The sequence below is a fragment of the Gallinula chloropus genome, assembly GCF_964237585.1.
Source record: "Gallinula chloropus genome assembly, chromosome: 6".
Taxonomy (NCBI): domain Eukaryota; kingdom Metazoa; phylum Chordata; class Aves; order Gruiformes; family Rallidae; genus Gallinula; species Gallinula chloropus.
In genome coordinates, this window is record NC_140091.1 from 13196769 (window position 1) to 13217745 (window position 20977).

Consider the following 20977-nt stretch of genomic DNA (forward strand, 5'->3'; position numbering starts at 1 on the left):
ATGAACAGTTCAAAATCCCCAGGACTGGCTGGATTTGGAATCTTAAAAAACACAACCTGCCACACGGAGAAGAAGATTTCAGTTTTCTTTTCAATAATCTTCATGACAGTGGGAATTTTGTCCAACAGTCTTGCAATAGCAATTCTCATGAAGGCATATCAGAGATTTCGACAGAAATCGAAAGCCTCCTTCTTGCTTCTTGCCAGTGGTTTGGTCGTCACAGATCTCTTCGGCCACCTCATCAACGGAGCCATTGCCGTCTTTGTGTATGCCTCAGATAAAGACTGGATTCGATTTAACCAGTCCAACATTCTTTGCAGTGTTTTTGGCATCTGCATGGTTTTCTTTGGTTTGTGCCCGCTCTTCCTGGGCAGTGTCATGGCTGTTGAACGATGCATTGGAGTCACTAAGCCAATATTTCACTCTACAAAAATGACTTCTAAACATGTGAAAATGATGTTGACTATGGTATGTCTGTTTGCTGTTCTTATAGCTTTGCTGCCTATTCTTAGGTTTAGAGCCTATCAAATTCAAGCATCGAGGACCTGGTGCTTCTATAAAACAGAACATGTTGAGGACTGGGAAGACAGATTTTATCTCTTACTTTTTTCTTGCCTTGGGTTACTGGCCCTTGCTATTTCATTCTTGTGCAATGCTGTCACAGGAATTACCCTCTTAAGAGTCAAATTTAAAAGTCAACAAAGACAAGGCAGATCTCATCATTTTGAAATGATCATTCAGCTCTTGGCTATAATGTGTGTTTCTTGCATTTGCTGGAGTCCATTCCTGGTAAGAGCCTAACGTGTTTGCCAATTTTTAATACGCATCACTGTATAAAAGTTATACTTTTTTTATCTCCAGGTTTTAAGGTGCTTTAGCTGTGCTAACAGCTCCACCCACTCTTCAATGTATTAATTGTACGGTATGTTGTCCATAATGTATGTACATATGCATCTAACAAAAATGGTAGTTATTCTCCACTTCTGATTGCAAAAAAATAGATTAAGTAAGCAAAACATTTAGGGATTGTGAGGACTTTATTTCCAGTGCTGTGAAACAGACAGTGGTAGCAGAACAGTGACTAGAATAAACCAGAGCAGATATCGAGCTTGTCCAGAACTTCAGTGAAATCCTGGAGTGGCAAGTCTGTTTAGTCTGTACTGCGGTTCATATCATTTTTTATTTATGGTAGTCAGTTAGTTGTTGTTATTATGCTTTACTGCTACTTGTGAACTGTGTTATGAAAGATAACAGTTAAGAATGTAAAAATCCTTCACTCCATTAGCAGGGTATTAAGGGCTTTGCTTTAGAGTCTTGTTAAGAAACAGTGGTTGGCAGTGGGTTAAAATAAAGATTCGTTTTAGAGCTGACCAAGCCGGATTTGTAATCTGGAGAGATGACCAGCAAAGCTGCTCTGTGCAGTTGGTGGGCTTTCTCAGCTGCCCTGGCTGTAATTTAGGACTGCTTTCTGGTAGCTACTATCTCCTCCAAACCAGTAAGCATTGCTCATGCTAGCGTGTGCTCTGTCAGCGAGCAGGGTCAAAGGAAGTGGGGCTATGATAAGGGGGTTATCATAAGGGAAAGAATTTGATGGCTCCTGTTGTATGGTGGCTTTATAAAGCTGATACTAATTGTGATTCTTTTCGCTGTAGTAAACCTGACTGATTAATTTTATTTATTTTTTTTTCTAGTGTGAGAAAGGTTAAGTCACAAAGAATATGATATATTAATTTGCTTCCTAGAAACAAGTTCTTGTAGTTTTCCACTGGTACGAATCAGGAGTGATTTTGGTTTGACTGTCCAAGTACAGAAATGTAGATCTGGGATCTGAATCAGATCCAGCTATATCTCACCTACTCACTGCCCATGGTATAGTACGGAGTTACCTGAACTAGTCTTAAATGACGTACTGATATTAGCCTAGCTGCTGCAGTTGGGTATATCTGACAGGTATCATTTAATTAATCCAGTATTGCAAACTTCAGGGAGAGAGCCTGCATATAAATTTCTGCATCACTGAATGCACAAAAACTTTCACTTTTGTTCAACACACAGAGAATTTCCCCCTCTTTCTCTATTGATTTCCTAGACTTGCTCTACAGCATAGTTCAAATTCATGTTGGCTTTTGTCATTGTCCTGGGCTGTGTACAGAACACAAAGTTCTCAGAAGTGTATAGCAAGCTTTTGTAGTGAGTTTACTTCCAGTTACTTCCAGACACCCAGGCAAGTCACAGAACAGTTTTCAATCACAGAATTGTAGGGGTTGGAAGGGACCTCGAGAGATCATTGGGTCCAACCCCCCTGCCAAAGCAGCTCCCTAGCTCATATTGCACAGACAGGCGTCCAGACGGGTCTTAAATATGGTTTTACTTACCATAGAGAAAACAGGGTATTACCCTCTGGTGACATTTATTTTCTGATAAAATAACTGTCCTTAAGGCTGGGATGAATTTGATTTTTAAAAAGCCCATGGGTGTCAAAGGATGTATAGACATTTTTTGATTCAAGAGATATTACATTTATTCAACATATGAAATAACACTAAATAGCGACTACTGTGGTCGGTTTTTGTCAGTACTGATAATGTTGTTATGGCTTTCAATTTTAATGATAAAATAATAATTTTTAAAATACTGACATTGAAATTACAACACTGCTTTACTGAAGTATTTAATTTCATCTAAGTTGTAGCTGACAATGAGTTATTGTTCCAGCTGCAGATTTGTTTTTTCAGAACTTGGCTTTTTCATCAGCTGGTGATGACTTCTTCGTTAATTTTGTACTTGGCAGTTTTGAGTTATGTGTTGAAGAGAGAGGTGGTAACACAAGCAATTCTGGTTCATGGGGCAAATCTGCTGGTGCTCTCTGTGCATTCTGGGCTTGTGATGCTTTGCTTCTGGATCTCTTTTGAAATGAAATGAGCCAAAGTGTCATGAAACTTAGCCTGGCAGTATGGAAAATTGCTCTGAAATATGGAAAAAGGTTATGTTAGAAACGAGAAGTTTGAAAAAAGAAATTAGCATAAGATAGGATTTAGTTCTCAAAACAAAGTTTCAAGGGAGTGAACAATTAGTGTTTTAGCAAGATAATTCAATAGCCTGGAAATGCAGTAGGACAGGGTCTTTGGTATGTACTACATTTCTTAGCCATCAGGATCATAGAGTTTACATCAAATTATCTGAATTACCCAATCTTTCATTTGATAGATTTCATTCTGTTCACTGAGTACAAACAGAATTATAAGTGCAGTTTTAATTTAGCAAGCTCTGTTGGACTGCGGTGGAGCACAGATGCAATGGAATAAACCTTTGCCAGGAACGCACTGCTGAAGTGATACAATAAAGACAACCAGGGTTTATCAAGGCTCAGGATTTACGATGAATTGCTGCTCCAAATTTACTCATCCTATTTATCTGAAACCTCTCAGGTCTTTTAATTGTGAAATTAATAATTTGGGTTCTATAATATAATCAGTGCATGCCAAAATAAGTATTTCTTGAAATAGGTATGAGCAGGTGTTCGTTGCTGAAATTATTTGACAAAGTAGGTAAATATGTGCTTGTTTTGCAGTCATTTGTTTGTTTATTTTTTTTCTGGAAACATTTACTAAATCTAGATGTCAGTGTCAATCTCTGAATTGTGAATTTTACCCGTGTTCTCAGTCCCAAAATGTGCACAGAACAAAGCAAAATGTGAATTGCCTTTATGTAAACCGAAGCGATGAGAAACCAAACAAACCTTTGGAAGAGAAAGTGGAGGAAGATGATGCAAATTCTGCCACATGTGGTTTTCAGATACAAGAGTTTGGATTTATTTGGTGTGATTCTCCATCTGACAGGCGTTTACTTTGTTTATTTTTCTTCTGTGTTTAATCTAGTCTGGTGTAACGTCAATTGTCATATGTTCATGGCTACCAAACTCAAGTTAATCCAATACTGTAAACCAAGTGTAGATTTACTTCACTATTAGATTTAAATTGTTTTTTTTCCAAGTGGAGTTATATATTCAGTCACTGCCCTGTGCTAAAATTGCCTTTAGATGACATGAGAGGTGCAAGATCCTGGATTGTCCGTTATGGTGTCTGGGATGGAAGTGAACTTGACTTCTCCACTTGCTTAGTGGTAGTGTTGTGGTGCCTTTATGTATGTGTGTAGATGTGTTTTTATATACATATATATGTTTTAATATTATGTATAATAACATGTACTATTATAATCAGTCGACACCTCTATTTTAAGACTACTGGAATCTGGAGCATTTTTTGGAAGCAGAGCACATGGCATGGCTCATATAAACCTCTGTCTGGGGCTGTTGGACAGGGACTTCCTCCTGATTTCTCTTCTTCTGACTTTTTTCCAGAAGCTCCATCTCATCTGTTACTCAAAAATGAGCAGCTTTTTCAAGTTTTTTGCCTCTGTGCGGGAATCTTCTCTTAATGAAGCACGAGAATGAGGGTACTGCTTTTTCCCGCATGGGGCAACATTTGTCTTCTTTTGAGGAGTTGAAAGTGGGAAGGAGTTTACAAAATAAGAGTGACAAGTGGAATTCATGAGTTTTCTCATAATCTATGTAGTCAATGATTTGTGGAGGCATAGTTGTTCGACAGTCTCATTAATTTTTGCATTGTGATGGGTAATTCCAGGAAGTTATGTTCTGAAGATGGTAACATCAACTCTCTGTAATAAGTCATCTCTTTTCATCCTTCCTAGTCTTAGCCGTTTGCAAGTGTATGTGAATTTTGTTGGATACATTTGGTCCCTAGGGCTTGGATTCCCAAAGCAAATAGTTGAGCTGGAGTATTTTGTGACAAGCATTTCTGATGAAATAGACTGTCATATAAAGCAGGTTTTTGGCTGTGACTTGATATCTGGCCTGTCATGAAACAGATTGTTTTTGGAGCTGTGTTCATATGACCAAATTCTGACTGTAGTGCGTCAGAATCTGTGGGGATCAAGGGATAAATATATTTTAAATATTGGTTTCGGAGTAACAAAGTGAACTCCATGTAGTTGTGGACAGGAATTTGTTATTTCTGAGTGAATTCATCTATGGGAACAAACTATGATACAACAAGTGTCTAATCTTTTTCATCTGAGCCGAAGAAAAATACTTTTACATTTAAATTATTCCTGTTAAGATCTTTTTTCCGTGCAGTTATCTGATTACTTTCATTCCAGTTTTACTTACCCTCTACTGCAGAAAGTATCTGCTCCTTCTGATCTTTTTAAAGATTTCAGCTATTTTTTTTCATATGATTAAATCAGCTCTTATTCAGTTGCCTTATTTTACTGCATAGATTCATTTCTAGCGGTCTCTTCTCACGTCGTCTCTTCCCTTTCCAGTTCATTATGCTAACGGCATCTCTCTGAACTCACACTGATGACTTCTTGTCCTCAGAGTGTCTTGTGCAATGTGGCCCGATGTTCTTCATGCACCTAGGGCTGCAATTAGCATACATTTTGCTGTATCCCTCCAACCTAGAAGCTGCAGGCTCTGGTCTGAGTGGTTCTTCAGTGACAGTGCTGCTGGAGGAAGTGAGAAGGGTAGTGCTGCACTAACAGGAATGCTCTAGATTGAATGAATACCGATACCCCACCCCACCCTGGTTGCTCCACTGGCTGTTTCAGGTGCTGAGCCAGGCTGGTGGTTGGTATGTGCTGAAGGAGGTCAGTGGTTCACAAGATTTTAAGGTAGCTAAATTCCAGGCCAGGTAGTTTCATACAGTATAAGGTACTCTGTAGCACAAGGCAATCCTCTGTGCCTGTCATTTTAGTGGTTTTGTATGTGTAGCTATGTTTGTACATGCACAGTGACACTTTGCCAGGAGTTCATACCTGCATTACCCTTGAAAACTCTCCCTCTGATCCTGCTGGAACTGCAGTTTAAATTTCTGTTACACTACCTCATGCTTATACATGCAGTGGGCACCGTGTGTATGAGCTCATTGCTTTATCAGTGATGTTTCTGTGCCTTTAAATATTGCTGGCTGTGTTGTCCCTACAACAAAACAGTTACTTAAAAATGTATCCCTTTTCTTATGGTCTTATGAGTGGTGATTTTCATAATCATATAACAGGGCTGAGGAGAACCAGACACAAGTTGTCCCAGGCTGCAGCCTGCGCTTTGCCAGAGAGGCCCTTGCTGCCACCTTCAGTGCAGCCAGCCCAGGTCTCACTGGTGGCTTCTCTGCAGAAGTGTCTTCTCTTACGCTAGCAAAACACATCGCTGGTCAAAGCAGCAGCATCCATGAGGTTGTTATTCCTGCATAGGCACTGAAAGCAGGGAGAGTGGTCTTTCCTCTGGAAAAAGAATAAATTAGGCTTTCAATTGACAGTCATCTGTTTCTGAAGGCCGAAGGAGATACTCTTGTTTAGCTAACCTTGCAGCTTTCAACGCTGTTCTAAAAGTTACTGTCACAGGTGAAAATCACCCTTTGGATGTCTATTTCAAGATTCAGGTTTTCAAGAAGATAATAAATGAGAATTACTATGTTTGTGCTGGCTTTTGTCATTGAATTCTTGTCGTGTTTTCCTAGAACAGTTGTCTGTTGACACCATACAAAGATGGGATGTGTTGCCAGAGTAGAGGAGATACGGTTTGAGTTGAGTCTGGGCTCTGTTTCCCACCCTGCCTGTGGCAGGCTGCCAGGCACTGACTGGAGAGGTGACCTGCTGCAGTACCTCCATGGGAATACCCATTGGATGTTGCCATTGCATCTGGTGAGCTGGTTGTGAACCATTCTCAGGATCTTACTTCTGCCGCAATAGTTTTAATACATTAAGAAATTTCACAGGGAAAGGAAAAAAGCTTTTTGCTAGCAGAAGGCCTGTTAGGGACACCTCCCTAGCTCCAGTCCAAAAGTCCAAAGCATTGATACAGTAATTGTTATTGTTGGCTGTAGGTTATTTCTCCATGGGCCTTGCCATGAGGTCAGATCAGGAGCAGCTGTTTGACTGAATAAAATGCTCCCTGAGTTCCTCTGGAAAGAAAAAAGAATCTCAGATGAGTTTGCTAGAACTCGAAGGGCTCTCACTCTCCCTCATCTCATGGCCTTTTAATTGTTTACTGAGTTTCTCAATGCATCTGGTAATACTGCAAATTCAATTACTTTTCTTGCTTGAGTTCCTCCAGATGAACTGACATTCAAGGTTAAATTGCTGAAATCTTAGTGTTATCCCCAGTATAATTGCCCAAAAGATATTTCGGAATAAGTAGCTGATTTTAGGGGCTAACAAGAAAGAGAATGCTCATGTTGATGAAAGTTTTTTTGTCTCAAGACAGAAGTGTCTTTTAAGCTTAGCTTCATGTGGGATAAGGTTTGAGCAGCAGCTCGGAGAATTTGAGTGTGCTTTCGTATGTCGTCACGAAAATATACCATGGAAAGAAATTTCAGATGTTTGCAGAGAGAGAAGAACAAAGTTTAATACGATGCATTTACGAATTCGCCTATTCAGAAGTGTTTCTGTGATCCTAGAAACCCTTGGATAGGATGTTCATGTTTTTTTTTAGTGTTATAGAGATCTTTATTTTGGATTCTTCAGAGGCGCAGCTGGCATATTTCCACTGGGTTAGATGAGAAATGGAATGAGCATCAGTTTAAAATGTACCCATGTAAAACAATACTGAATTTCAAAGGTACTGTTTCAGTGTTCAGAATTGGTCTGTTCCTATTATCTTTTACAGTTTGTAGAGATTTTACGGTCCTTAGCCTTTCTGAGAAATATGAATCATTTTTAAAAAATGTTTTTAAGTGTGGGCCAGGGCGTAGTTTATCATAAAGTGCTTGGAAACTCTATATTAATTGTGGCTATATTTGTAATTCAAGTGTTTACCTCCCTCTTACAGAAGTCAGGGAGTTGAGCAGTTCAGATACTGCCTCAACAGGAAACAAATTCTGGAGAAGTGGACAGTGGTCAGCATAGGCGTATTGTCCTGCAGTACAAGCCAGGGAAGGAAAGAGCTGAGACTGACAGATTGTTCTTAAAAGAGGCTTTTGGGGAAACATAGATAGAGTTTATGTTTTCTTGCGCTGTTTGGAAAAACTTACGTAAAGCCTTCTGAAAATGCAGGGCCACCAGAGTGCAATGGGGATGGTTTGTTCTGGAGAGAAAAATTAGGGAAGGCAGGTTTCCAGTCAGGTGAGAAATTTGCATTTTCAAAACCACCTGGACCTGTTTTTCTTTTGAAATTACTTCCCGCTTGATTTTTAAATTTATATTATACGTACAGAATTAAGAGAGTAATGATCTATAGATTGAAACATAAAAGTTCCTTACAAGTAAGTGTAAGTGACACAGCAATTTTTTTTTACGGTTTTGAAGTTACCATCTCAAAAATCAAATTCAGAAAGCTTCAGCCAAATAAATTTGCCATTCATAACCACCTCATTTATCTAGTTGGTAAAGGTTCTTTGCTTTATATTAAAAAGTAAATTGATTTAACATACATTCTGAGTTTGCTCGATATAAGAGAATTCTTACTATTTCTAAAATATTACAATTATTCAAGGCTTTCTTGCTTGAAAATATAAACTGAATAACCTTTTTTGGGAAATGTCATACATAGGATAACCATTTTTGGATGATTATTTTAGGAAAGCTCTCTTTCATGACTATTTGAAGTCTTTAAATGGCAAACTTGTTGCCTAAATGTTTCTGGGACAAACACACACACATGGAACAACTCCAGAAACTCCTCCATCCTCACCAGGTTTAACATGACAGACATTGGTGCGTGATATACATTCTTATGTTCTGAGAGATATTTATTATGTTGTTATGGTGTTAATTCATGATCTCATGTTTTGCATGGTGTTTATAAATGTTTCTAGCAGAAGTTATTTGTCATAATAGAGGTGTAGAATCAGTTCATGTCTGAGACTGCGTAGTATTTGGATCCTCTTCTGAGAAATTCACTGTTCAGCTTTAAAACAGAGCAATAATTCTTACTTCATGTGCTTTTAGACTCTAAATTTTACATTAAAGTACGGAGAAATTGCTGAACTGCAGCTGGTTACTTGGGTTACAGGCTCCCTGAAGAAGGAAGGTGCCTGCTTACTGTGTGCATGCAGTCTCTAGCAGAACAGGAGCACAGTCCCATTGCGGGTTCTGTGTATGAGCTCTTACCAGTAGTAAAGGTCAGGTAGTTGAATGTTGCAGAAAGGTTTTACTCCAGGAGTTACAGTGAAGTTTTAATAATTGTGAGTCATTCTTTCAGATTCCTTCTCATATCAGATGAGGCTAAATAGCTGAGCAGCTGAATGAACCTGAGCTGCAGTAATCTGTAGGTGCTGTACCGTCTCTTGTTGCTGAAGGGATTGTTTTTATCCACTCCAGACAGAGCAGGGAGTGGAGAACAGCTCATAAGCTTGCTTGTAGCTCCTTTTTTTAATGAGATGTATGAAGACCTCGTAGAGAAATGTGCCAAAGGGCCATCCCAAAGTTACAGGAGTGAGAGAGGACGTAAAGGATGCAGTGAATCTTCATCGCCTGTGTAATGACCAACATCAGGACATGAGGATATGGGAAGGAAGACTCTTGTGCTGGTGGGAATGCGGCCAGCTGCAGTCCCCTCTGCTTCACTGCATCGAAAGGTATTAAAACAGAAGGTGAGGCAGGAAGGAGTGAATGATAGCAAATTGTTTTAGGATTTACAGTTCATTAGTGAGTTGGAAGTAAAATTGAATCCACTTTCTATCAGGAGTGTGTGTTTACATTAGTGAGAAATAAATCACCCTTTAAGTGGAGATTTGATTTTTCTCTTTTGTCCTTAAAAGGTGGCCAGCTGTGCAGCAGTCCCTTTTAATTTATTTGCTAACATTAAAGAAGTAAATGATTGCAGATTATATATTCCAACTGGGTAAATACATTGCTAGTTCATTAGCTTTGATATTTCCGTTCATAGCTACTCGGTATGCTTCTTCAGAATGATATGTAGAATAAGGCACTTTAATGAAAGGAACATGTTATCTCTTCCTTTGTTTCCAGACAGATTTGCAAACGCTGCAGATCAGATAGCACAAAGTCATTAGGTGTCTATGACTCCAATGCATCTTTAAAAAGATTTCATTTTCCTTTACTCTGTATATTGCATGCATGGTAAACATGAACACTCATACACTATATTTAGAATGTAATATTTTTTTCCTCCTTATTTTCCATCTACACTAATGCAATAAACCTCTTAATTTCTCAGACAATTAAATTGAAGGTCTGACTCCATTGGTGGATAATAGAGTAGGCCCTTTCTTTTTTATACCTGTTGTTATTTGAGGTCTCAAAGGCTCGGTCACACATCAATGCCATCTGCATTCCTGAATTCTAGAGGGGGTGAAAAGGCCGCTGTATAAATATCATGACTGACTCACTGTGAAATTCTTCCTTCTTTTCACACTTACATGTATGCATAACTGTGTTGGTGGTACTTGCCTTTAAAGCCTACATGTATGTGCCATTCTTGTGAAATCAAGGAGTGACGTGTCCAAGGAACCCTTAGAGAATTCAGCCTAACAAATTTGGGAGAAATAAATTTAAAAAAAGGCCAGGTAAGAACTGGCAGATTCTGTGTGGAAGATTTGCCTCTGGTTGGTGGATATATTTCGTATCTGTCTTCAGACATGTAAGTAGAGCGGAGGATGACTTTAGTAATAAAGCACTGTGAATGTGGTGCTGTTTGAAAAGACAGTTCACTTCTAAGTTGTTGATTTGATCCTGTGCATAACAGTAGTTAAGAACTGAATTCATTGCATAGTTACGGACCTTTTTAGCTCTCTTTTCCTCCAGTTTGTATATTGTCTCTTCTTCTGTATTCTCTTCCTCCCAAGTATTATGTGTTATTTAGGATTCTTTTTTTGTTTATTTGTAGGGTATTAGTGAGGGAAGTTTTGATGCTCCTAAATCAACCAGACTATTTGTTTAACCAATAAAAATGTGTTTGTTTTCCAAATGAGTGTCAAAACCTGAAAAAGCAAAGCAATAAAAGAGAAGTAATAGGACATTTCTGGGGTTTGAAGGTTTACCCAACTGACCCTAAAGGAAGAATGGATGCTGAATAGTCCCTAAATACTTATGTATATAGACTGTAAATACTTGATTTGTTTGTTTTTCTCAGGTTGATCCTTATTATGCACTATTAGAAATACTCTATTATTTTCTGGTCCCAAGAGGTCTAGCAGTTGTCTTCTAAAGTTTCTCTCAGCATTGCTGGATAAAGAATATTTTAATTTTATCTCTAACATTATTTTTTTGTACAATGAGATTTTTGTTCTAGGTCTTGTTGGGCAGCAATACATTCCTTGCTCTATGGCTTTCATGTAACTTTCAAACATGTAGCTCAGGAAACAGCTTATTTATTTGACTTTGATACAGACGCTGTATCTCTTGATTATGGAGTCACCTACTGGTTTCATCACTGAAGTCTTCTTTGTCCATATCTGTTCTGCTTTCCTTTCAAATAAGTTAATCAATTAAGCTGTGAGAGGAACTACACTGCTAGTTGAATCAACGTATTTCTAATTTTGAGAGGGTGGAAGGAACAAAAAAAAAAAAAAACACCAAACTGCCAGTGCATGATAGAAATATCTGGATTATCTCAGAGAAACAGAGGTGACCTAGAATGCCTCATTCGATCCCAACCTGAATTTATGTTACTGCAAAACAGATGCAAACAGGTGGTGTCTAGGGAAAGTTGACAGAAAAGTAAAGCTTCAGTTTCAGTTAATGTTTGCAAGTTTATGCACACAAAGAAACCCCTCTCTTTATGAGGTTTACTTCATAATTGCCTTCCTGCTTTATATAAAGCATGATAATGCCACAGGCAGTTAATAAAATTTATGTAGTGACTATAATGTCATGGCACTTTACATTTTTTTCCAGTAATTTTGAAAAATTCTTCTATACATAAAAAGCTCATTTGTGTTGTCATACATAAATATTTTGCATAAAGCTGTAAAAACACAGATGGTAGAAATGCTAGACTTTAATGACACAGTAATGGATTGTGAATCCTCTGCAGACCTGATCCTGTGTAGGAGAATAGAAAGCTCAGAACTGCACAGCTTCAATGGGGAGGCTTCATGTGGCAAGGTCCGATGGAGTTGAGCTGTTGGGTGTTAAAGACCAACAGAGCCTTAATTTAATGTCACAGGTGCAGTGTTGTATATATGCTGCTATACAGCAGCCCTTTCTCTGGTGTTCGGTTGGTGTGAGATCGGCCCTGACAATTCACTGGGGTGCTTGGATGTAGTGTTTCAAGGCTTTGATCTTGCCAACATGAGAAGAGGTGTGTGTCCTAAATGGTGCCATGTTCATGAAGCAGCAGCATCAGCTGGTGAGAAATTGCCTGCTCACAGAACCACCTGTGTCTGAAAAATGAATATTAGAAACAATTTTCATTTGCTTCATGGAAAAAATGTTAGGTTTTCCTGTTTTCTCTATGCTGCTTTTTTAATTTTTATCATAGCAGTAGTGCTTTGGGAACACCTCTGAGGTCTGAGTGCCTTTAGCTTTATAGCATCTCCAAAAGGTTTATGCAACTCCATTTTAAGGGGAGTAAATATGGAGCACATAGAGGCTAAAAAAATGACAAAATGCTTTTGCCACCTCAGCTGCCTTTGGTCATCTGAATCTTTTCTGTGTCTCATTTGAGTTCTGTGTTTCCTGAGGAAACTTGCAACCCTAGTAAGGTACAGGTCTTTCTCAGACTAGCTGCTTTTAACATGATAATATGTAAACTTCCATGTTTAAGGATGCATGTCAGGGTCAGTGGTAGTTACCATCCTCAAGTTACCTGTTTTAGACAAGACATTGATTTTGTGAGGTAGACACAGATTTTCCCCTTACTGAACAACAGCCAGGGGATCTGTTGTTGGTGGCATTATTATTTTTTCACAGAAGAGTATATGGGAGAAAAGGGGAATTATTTTTTTTGCTGCTTGTCAGGAGCTGATGCTGCAAAACTTTACACATGGAATTATTAGATAGCCCCTTAAAAGTACCCTCTGGACTTGGAGGAAAACTTGCTAACACATTTTGTCTTCTCCAATTCCTTTTTAAGTACACGTTTTTAAAACACAAAATCATTATGCTTGGTTAAAATTTGCTTGTTAGGTCAAATGATCATCTGGTGTATACAAGTGTGGTTTGTGTTTTTCTTTTTAAAACAGGAAGGAAAACATTAGGGGAAAACTATGTTGCAAATCTATAACATAAAAGTCATTATGTGGTGTAAGTAGTACACTTTGTGTACTAACATTTTGATGGCAGAAGTGGTACACTACATATTTTTGACTTATATAGAATCACATAAAAAAGAAAATGAAGCATGCTCAGCTTGGTTGCAACAAACTCTTGTTTTATATACTGCAGTATCTATATAGCAATGTTATAGGCAATTTGCTGTTGGTGCTTCTTTTCTAATGGCTGTTCTTAAGAGATTAAAAAAATGGTACATGAAATATGAAGATAGATCCGTTTTGATTTCTCCCCCTTTTCAATTTTTTTTCTTAAAGTTTGTGTTTATAGAGTATTACAAAGTATCATCTTCTGTCAGTTCTTGCCTGCAGTGGACGGCAGCTTCTTTGTAGAAGAAATGGAAGTTCCCAAAACTTATGGAAATTTAAAATAATTGTATATTTCTTTGTTTCCATGGAGTGGGACATAGTGAGTAGAATACCATTTTAGGTCCTGCGTGGATTAGGAGAGGGATGTGCACCTCTGGGTTTAGCATAGACATCAGTGACAGAATGGGAGTACTCTGCAAATACTGAAAAAACCAGACTCTCTTCCATTAATAGCAATTCTCAGAACCACTTGTGATGAAATGTGAAGGAAGAGGAAGAGGTTCGGGATGGTCTGCAAGGTTCCCACAGGGAAATGGAGCTGAGCTGCAGAGGAAGAGAATTTTTGATATTTGTTTGTATATCACAAAGTTAGTTGGTCTGCTCTGCTTTCCATGTCGACCTCACGATGACTGTTTTTTTTCCAGTTTCCTGAAGTCAAGGATAGAACCTGGATTTAAACTGTGTGTGCTGAAATGCATCAAAGTTTGCCTTATTTCCTAACTAACTCTAAAGTCTGCTTCTTGTTTTGACTGGTTGTCCTTGAGTACTAACTGGAATGTGACTAAGCAGCACTGCCATTTAGCTTATTAGTTGTTCCCATATAATTGAGATCCGATTGGAAGGGAAATTAAAGACATGCTGTTTATATTTGGAGAGTGGTGTGAAGCTTTGGAGCAGTTTTATTTCAGTTTGTTGCACTGAGCTTCATCCCTAAGGGAAATGGCAATTCTCTGATGCTATCTGCTAGACGCAAAATTGTAGGAGTCAACAGTTTCAAAATGTTTTTAAAACTTTTCCATTAGACTTTCTGGATCTTGCAATGTGAGCTTTGGGTTTAGAGGAGCCTAAAATTGGATAAAGAAGATGAAGAAGTTTAATGTATTGTGTCAAGTCCTGGCTTGACACAAATTTGATTTCTCTGTATTTATTTTTAGGGAAAGGGCATTCTCAGATCTTTCCTTAAACCAACAAAGACGCAAATGAGTCAGAGTAACTTTGTATCTTGCAAGCAGGCAGCCTTGGTTTAAAAAGTCATTTTTAGAGTTATGCTTTTATAGTTAAGTTTCCTAAAGAAAGTTTGTATTGGATTGGTTACATCATGTGGTACTTTCATTTTTTTTTGCAAACCAGGGAGACATACTACAGCTGTGTCCATATAAACACTGTATAACTCAGCAAAATGCTACTTGGATTTTTAAATTTCTAAATATATTAGAAAATGTCATGAGTTACGTTTTTTATTTACCAGCCGGGGATTAATTTTTTGAGTCATACTGCTGAATCTGCATTAATATTAAACTCAGTTGTGGAGATCAAAGACAACCAAATCGATGCAATGTGTACTGCTGCCTACAGAGGACAGAATTCCTAGACATGCTAACCTGACAGACCTACGGGGAATGGAAAAGAAAGTCTTTGAATTGGTTTCTTGACTTTGAAGTAATTGTTGAATGGTATTAGTGAAATAAGAAGAGAAGAAGTGTCTTTTTGGTGCCTGCAGAGGAGGTCCTGCCCTCAGAAGTCATCTTAGCACTGCAGCAATCTCTGGTTGCAGTTCCTGAACCGGTTACTTGTGCCAGTTGTGACAGGACAGATGGTAGTGTGTTAGGCCTTTTTGTAATTTATGGTGTGAAATTTACTTTGGAATGTTATTTTAGGAATTTAAATTTATATAAAGTTAAAATGTGATAGAAAAATCATTTATATTGACCTTGCTCCATTCTATCCCTATTCAGCTGCAATTTAGAGTCTTGTTCTAGAAGTCAACAGGTGACTTTTTAGAGAGGCTCCAGTAGGCAGGACGTGGTTTCATCTTTGCCCTCCCTTTGCATGCAGCTGGCTTCAGTTGACTGCAGTTTTCTGATGTCTTTTCTCAGAAGACACAGAAGAGCTGCCAGTACACTGTGGGCTCTTTGGAGGGGTGAGAAGCTGTCTCACTTCATATTCAGAGAAAATGTGATGGTAACATACCTGTCACTATCGCTGCTCTGCCGCATGTGGTGTAGGATAAAAATTCTTTGGGATCTGTCATGCTTGGGGTTAGACCTAGTCCAGGACTATTCAGAAATCTCAGCCTCTCAGAACTTCAGAAAGTTAAGGTATCATTTTAGGTTGCTTTTGATGATACAAGAAAGGAATCAGGTTGTTTTATTTCTGCATAGCATTCCTAAATAATCTAAGTACAGTGTGTGTACTATCAGGAAAATAAGAACATTCTTATTTTATGAAACAACTTTGTAGATAATGTAGCTTTTATCCTATTATTTCCAATACAGGAATACACAGATGAGTTGTTTAACCATTTGACTATGTACTTGTAATTGTGAGTTCAGATATATCATTTTTTCTTTATGACCAGTGTTGAGATGAGGTAACTTAAAATGTTTTGGATGAAGCTTCTCCAAGTATCGGAATCCATAAAATTATCCGATTTCCTTGTTGTTTTAATTTACATTATGTAAATCCATAATCAAAACAGGTTCTTTATGTTGAGTCAGCTAATTGAATAGCAAATGAATGGATTCACTTAGAGGTGATTATTATTGAATGGAAAAGAGTCTCTCAAATTTTCTAGGTAACGTGCAAGAAAATATTGTCTTCCTGTCTGGATGGACTTTTCCTAGATGGCGACATCTGCCGCCTCTTCCTCCTGGCATGAAATTCCCTGGGATTTGGCATCCATTAACTTTGCAGAATGCAAGACAAGAACCGCAAAGGAAATGTTTATGTACATCAAGAAGCAGATTATGAAGCTGTATGTCTGTTTTAAGTCAAGCTTAGGCTATATCAGAGAAGAACACTGGTTTGTGAACTCTGTTGTGCTGTCATTTGCTGCCCAGTCCTACTTTCATGAGTAAGGAGTACTTGGAGTTTGGCTTGTGGTATTGGACCTCTGATAAATAACATGTGGGACTGTCCTGAGAACACATCCCATGCAGAATCCAAAGGAGTTGTCCAAGTTTGGGTGAGCTGCTGATGCGAGAGAGGAATGTGCCCAGCGGTTGTGGGGTGAAAAGCAGATTCAGGGAAATGACTTGTGTTTGTGTTGGCTCAGTGCTCAGACATTCCTCCTTCTCCTTGCACCGGTTCCCAGCTGTGCTTCTGCCAGTCTTACCAGCTTCCTTAGGAATGTTCCTAGGGGCTCTCTCAGTGCTCCCGTAGATGTCCATACAGAAATGCTTGATCAAATGCTTAATCAACAAGTGCAGTCTCCTTTTCTGCGTACACTCTGTTCCACTTAAGTTTATACTCAGATGTGGTGACCTGCAAGCTATAGGTAGGGCCTAGGAATATAGAGAAGCATTTAAAAAGGAATAAAATAGGTTTAGTGGAATCTTGCGTGGTAGTTCAAGAAGTTCTTGTCATTCATTATTATTTTTTAGGTTTTGGTTGGGTTTTTTTTACAACGTACCTTTGTGAAGATGCAACCCTTTGCACCCAGACAGATTGACCCTACCTCTCATCGCCCAATAAATCAGTGTACTCATAGCATCAGTTGTAAAATATCGTGTTTCTCAGTTAAATAACTGTATCATTTTAAAGCCTTTGGAACGGAAAGCCTTACAGTGTTTCATCTTTCTACCAAAAAAGTCTTCATGTGCTTTTAGCATTAATAATAGAGAGAGATAATTTACCTCCCCCTGGCAGATTCCTGGCTTTGCAGAGTCAGGCTTTCTTCACGCAGGAACTCAGGGTACAGGACCTCAGTGGCAGGAAGCCTGTAAAGGAGGGCTCTGCAGGGCAGGAGCCCCAGCGGCACGTGTTTCACTAAGGCTGGTGTTTCAAACCCAAGGCTACAGCTCTGCAAATCGGGGAGGCCAGCCACATCTTACTGGGCTGGTGTAGCTCTTGGCTGTCCTCTGCCAGAAGCAGTCCTGCAGACACTAATGCCCATGTAAAGCTAATTGTTCTGGCAGTGTTGTTGCTGGTGTGGGTCTGTCCATGTGCATCACCTCTACAGGTGAATGAAAACCCCTGTGTCTCCACTGGCAAGAGGAGGAGTATCAGTGGCCTCTGTCATGGCTTAAAATTTTCTAGAAATCTCTAAACTCTCTAGTATCAATAAATTGTATTCTGTGGCATCTTAAAATGCATGAATCTTCTTGATGAAATGAAGGTGCTGTATTCCTTACGCAGACTTCAATTTGGAAAATGACAAAAAAATCCCAAACAACCTTTTCATAAAAATGTTCTGACCTACCACTGTCCTCTATCCTTGAAAAAACCCCATCCCTGGAACAGTCTTGGCATGCTTTGTTAGCTCAAATTCTGGGTAAGTCTTTTATTCCTTGCTCAGAGCATTCCCTGGTTTTGGAGGATATTCTCTGGCTGATTGCCATTCTCTTCTCAAGGTTCAGCAGAAGTAGTTCAACAGAGACATGAGTATGCCTGGTCTATATCTGGCATTAAACATTAGATAAATGTTAAATCCTTGAAAATATTTGCTCTGTGATTGGGATGCATTGATGCTGTGAAGATAATAAAGATAAGAGTTAATATTGAAGCCATCTTGCTCGTTTACATGCTCTTTTGGTGTATTTTTTTTATGTGTAATTTTAAAATGTTCCATTTTCAGGTGGCAATGGCCAGAATTGGGATAAGTGAAAGTCATTCAGAGGAGACATGTGAAACAATACTTTTTGCCCTCCGAATGGCAACGTGGAATCAGATCTTAGACCCCTGGGTGTACATTCTTCTCCGGAAAGCCGTGCTTAAAAACCTGTACAAGATCACAAGAGGATGCTGTGGAGTACACATCATAAACTTACACATGTGGGAACTTAGCTCTATTAAGAATTCTTTGAAGGTTGCAGCAATATCTGAGTCACCAGTAAGTTCCAAACAAATAAATCTACAGCCGCTCAGCTCTACAGCACAATAAAGTTAAACACAGTGTATGAAGAGATGATGGAGGCAACGCTCATACATGGGCAGTATCTTACAATGAATTCCAAGGCTCAGTGGTTTTGCATTTGTTTTAAATTGTGAGTGATTTGCTCTTGTTGCTTACTGATTTAATATTGCTACTCCAAAAGATGCACTTGAATGTTTTCATTCCTTTAGAATATATCCCTTCCAAAACTGGTAGTAGAATGATAAATCATCTTTTATTTCTCCTTTCCAGGTACTAAAGTGCACATGGTTCCTTATAATACCCCCCACCAAATCCCCTACCTTAGCAGGCTTCTTACAAACACACACAAGTGTGAAAGGGATCTCTAAGGTAATTTTATAAAGGGTGGATTTTATCTACCAGTGATACACCTAAGTCCTTTGCTGAGTCATTGCTTCCTAGGGTGAAGTGCACCGTCCGTTCCATAAGGGTATTCTTTGCTTCTAGGCATTGAATTTTCCAATTGGACACATAAAGGACATTTTGCTTGTGCCCAGCTTATTAAATGATCCCATTAGCTTGATGTGTTGACTTGACCTCTTAATTATTTACTGTTCCATGAATTTCTGGGAGAGCTGCAAACTTCACCGGTGTAAACATGAGGTTCCCTGTGGGAACAGAGAAGCAGATCAGCTCAGCTTGCTTACAGTTACATTTTCAGATGTATCAGTGAGTTTTTAATCCTTTCAACAATTTTTGTTGAAATTAACAGGCATAAAGCTGTGGTTAGTCTGTGAAAAGACTAGGTTCTTTCCACCCTCCTCCTCCCCAGCTGAAGGAAGTTTCTTGAAGCTTTCCCCTAATGTGTGTACTGAAATGCTCATGAGGTACATCTGCTTCATTTGTGAAAGGTCACACGTCTCATGAAAAACGTGCATGGCCAAATGAGCACCTCTTCAGGGAACTGCACTGGGAGCATGGGTTGGTTTGTGAAAGCAAACTGCATGTTCGGTTTTTTCAGGGTCAGTGCCTGAAGAGCTGTGGGCATTCAGTATATTTGAAGGTACCAGAAAGTTTTCAGGACTTTACACAGGAGGCCCTTCACTTTTATTGCTGCTAAAAGAAGCTTTGTTTTTTTGTGTCTGTATTCTGTTCAGAAGCAAAAATAGGAGCATCAGAGACTTTGTAGCAAAGAGACTGTTTTAAGATAGATTTTTTTTTTTATTTTTACCTACTTAACTTCAAATAACTACATTAGTGACTTGTTTGGACAAAGCAGTTAAAAACTGCTTCACCAAGGAGACAGTCCAAGGGACCAAAACTATTCACAAACTACAAATTCATGTTGTATGCAAGAATAGTTTAAATTAGAAAATAAAAACCCGAAAGGTTTAAATATTTTGATTATTTTGTTTGTTTTAAAAGCTATTTCCTTTTTGTTTTAAAAAGGTTGAAAAATAAGTGGGTTAAGTAACCCTGTAATGAAACAAAGTAACTTCATTTACCCTAAAGAATTTCTGTATGTGATTTATTTCTTCAATCACAGAGCTGATAAACCATGTACAGATTTGATGCTGGTATAAGCTCAGCACTGTTGCTTCACGTGGGTTCTGCTGAAATCTGGAAGCGTTCCGTCAGTGCTTGGTTTGGCTTTTTCATTTCCTAGAATGTGGTGCCAGTGTATCTGTTGACATAAATTATTTGTTCTTTGTGGAAGATTGTTGTTTTAGCAGCTGCAAAATTGTTGGTCCGTAAATTGTGGAGATATTTGATCCATGAATGAAACTCATCAATGTTCCATTTTGTTATGTGAATAAATGTAGTTTGTGTAGTTCATACTGGTTGACTTGTGAAACAAACAAACACAAGTTTATATGTATATGTGATTTCTTATATTTTGTGTACTGGTACATATTGATTGTGAATTGCAAAGCCTCATTAAAGTTATCAAACTGTACCTTGAGAGTTATGATATTTTTGCATTAAAAAATACAGATCTGAAGCTGCCAAAAGTAATCCTTCTGTCAAAACCCCCTTACACTGGATTGAAGCCAGCCACTGCCATTCACACGTGTGATGGCAGTTGTGAAGGTAGGGAGGAGAACAGTGAGAATTCAAATAGGAGGTGCCATTGTTTGTACGCTTCATTGTCAACCCCCAGTGCAGTTGGTGGTCTGAGGCAGACAAGTTCTGATGAGCTATGCTTAGAAAATGCAAATAAAAGTGGGGCTGAGGGAGTTGGGTGTTTGGAATGAAAGTGTTTTTATCCAAATATCTGCCAACATGTCACACAGACTCTTACAAGTTCCACATACACCATGAATCCTGAAAAAAATGCGAGTTTTGCTGTTAGTGTTTTGCCTTGCCCAGTGACATTGTAGTTTGCCGAGGCAGCTCAGGATACAGTCACCCAAGGACCTGTTACCACTGAAAGTGATTTGATCACCATTGAGTTTCATCTCACAGGAGAGCCAGCAATGTGCTGTGTTGTATGATTAGCACATTATATGTTTTATGGAATATGAGACTATAAAAAAAATGGAACAGCTTCACACTAGGATTTGAGTATTCCCCAAAGGGCAGT

General features: G+C 38.7%; 1 protein-coding gene across 1 annotated transcript; it reads left to right on the plus strand.

Moving 5' to 3' along the window:
• PTGFR (prostaglandin F receptor) lies at positions 1-18441 on the plus strand (the record flags this gene model as incomplete). The annotated part of the gene is made up of 2 exons (XM_084265915.1): positions 1-789; positions 18136-18441. 2 exons carry the CDS (start codon positions 1-3, stop codon positions 18439-18441), a joined length of 1095 nt encoding a protein of 364 aa, XP_084122041.1.
• Positions 18442-20977: the final 2536 nt, after the last annotated feature.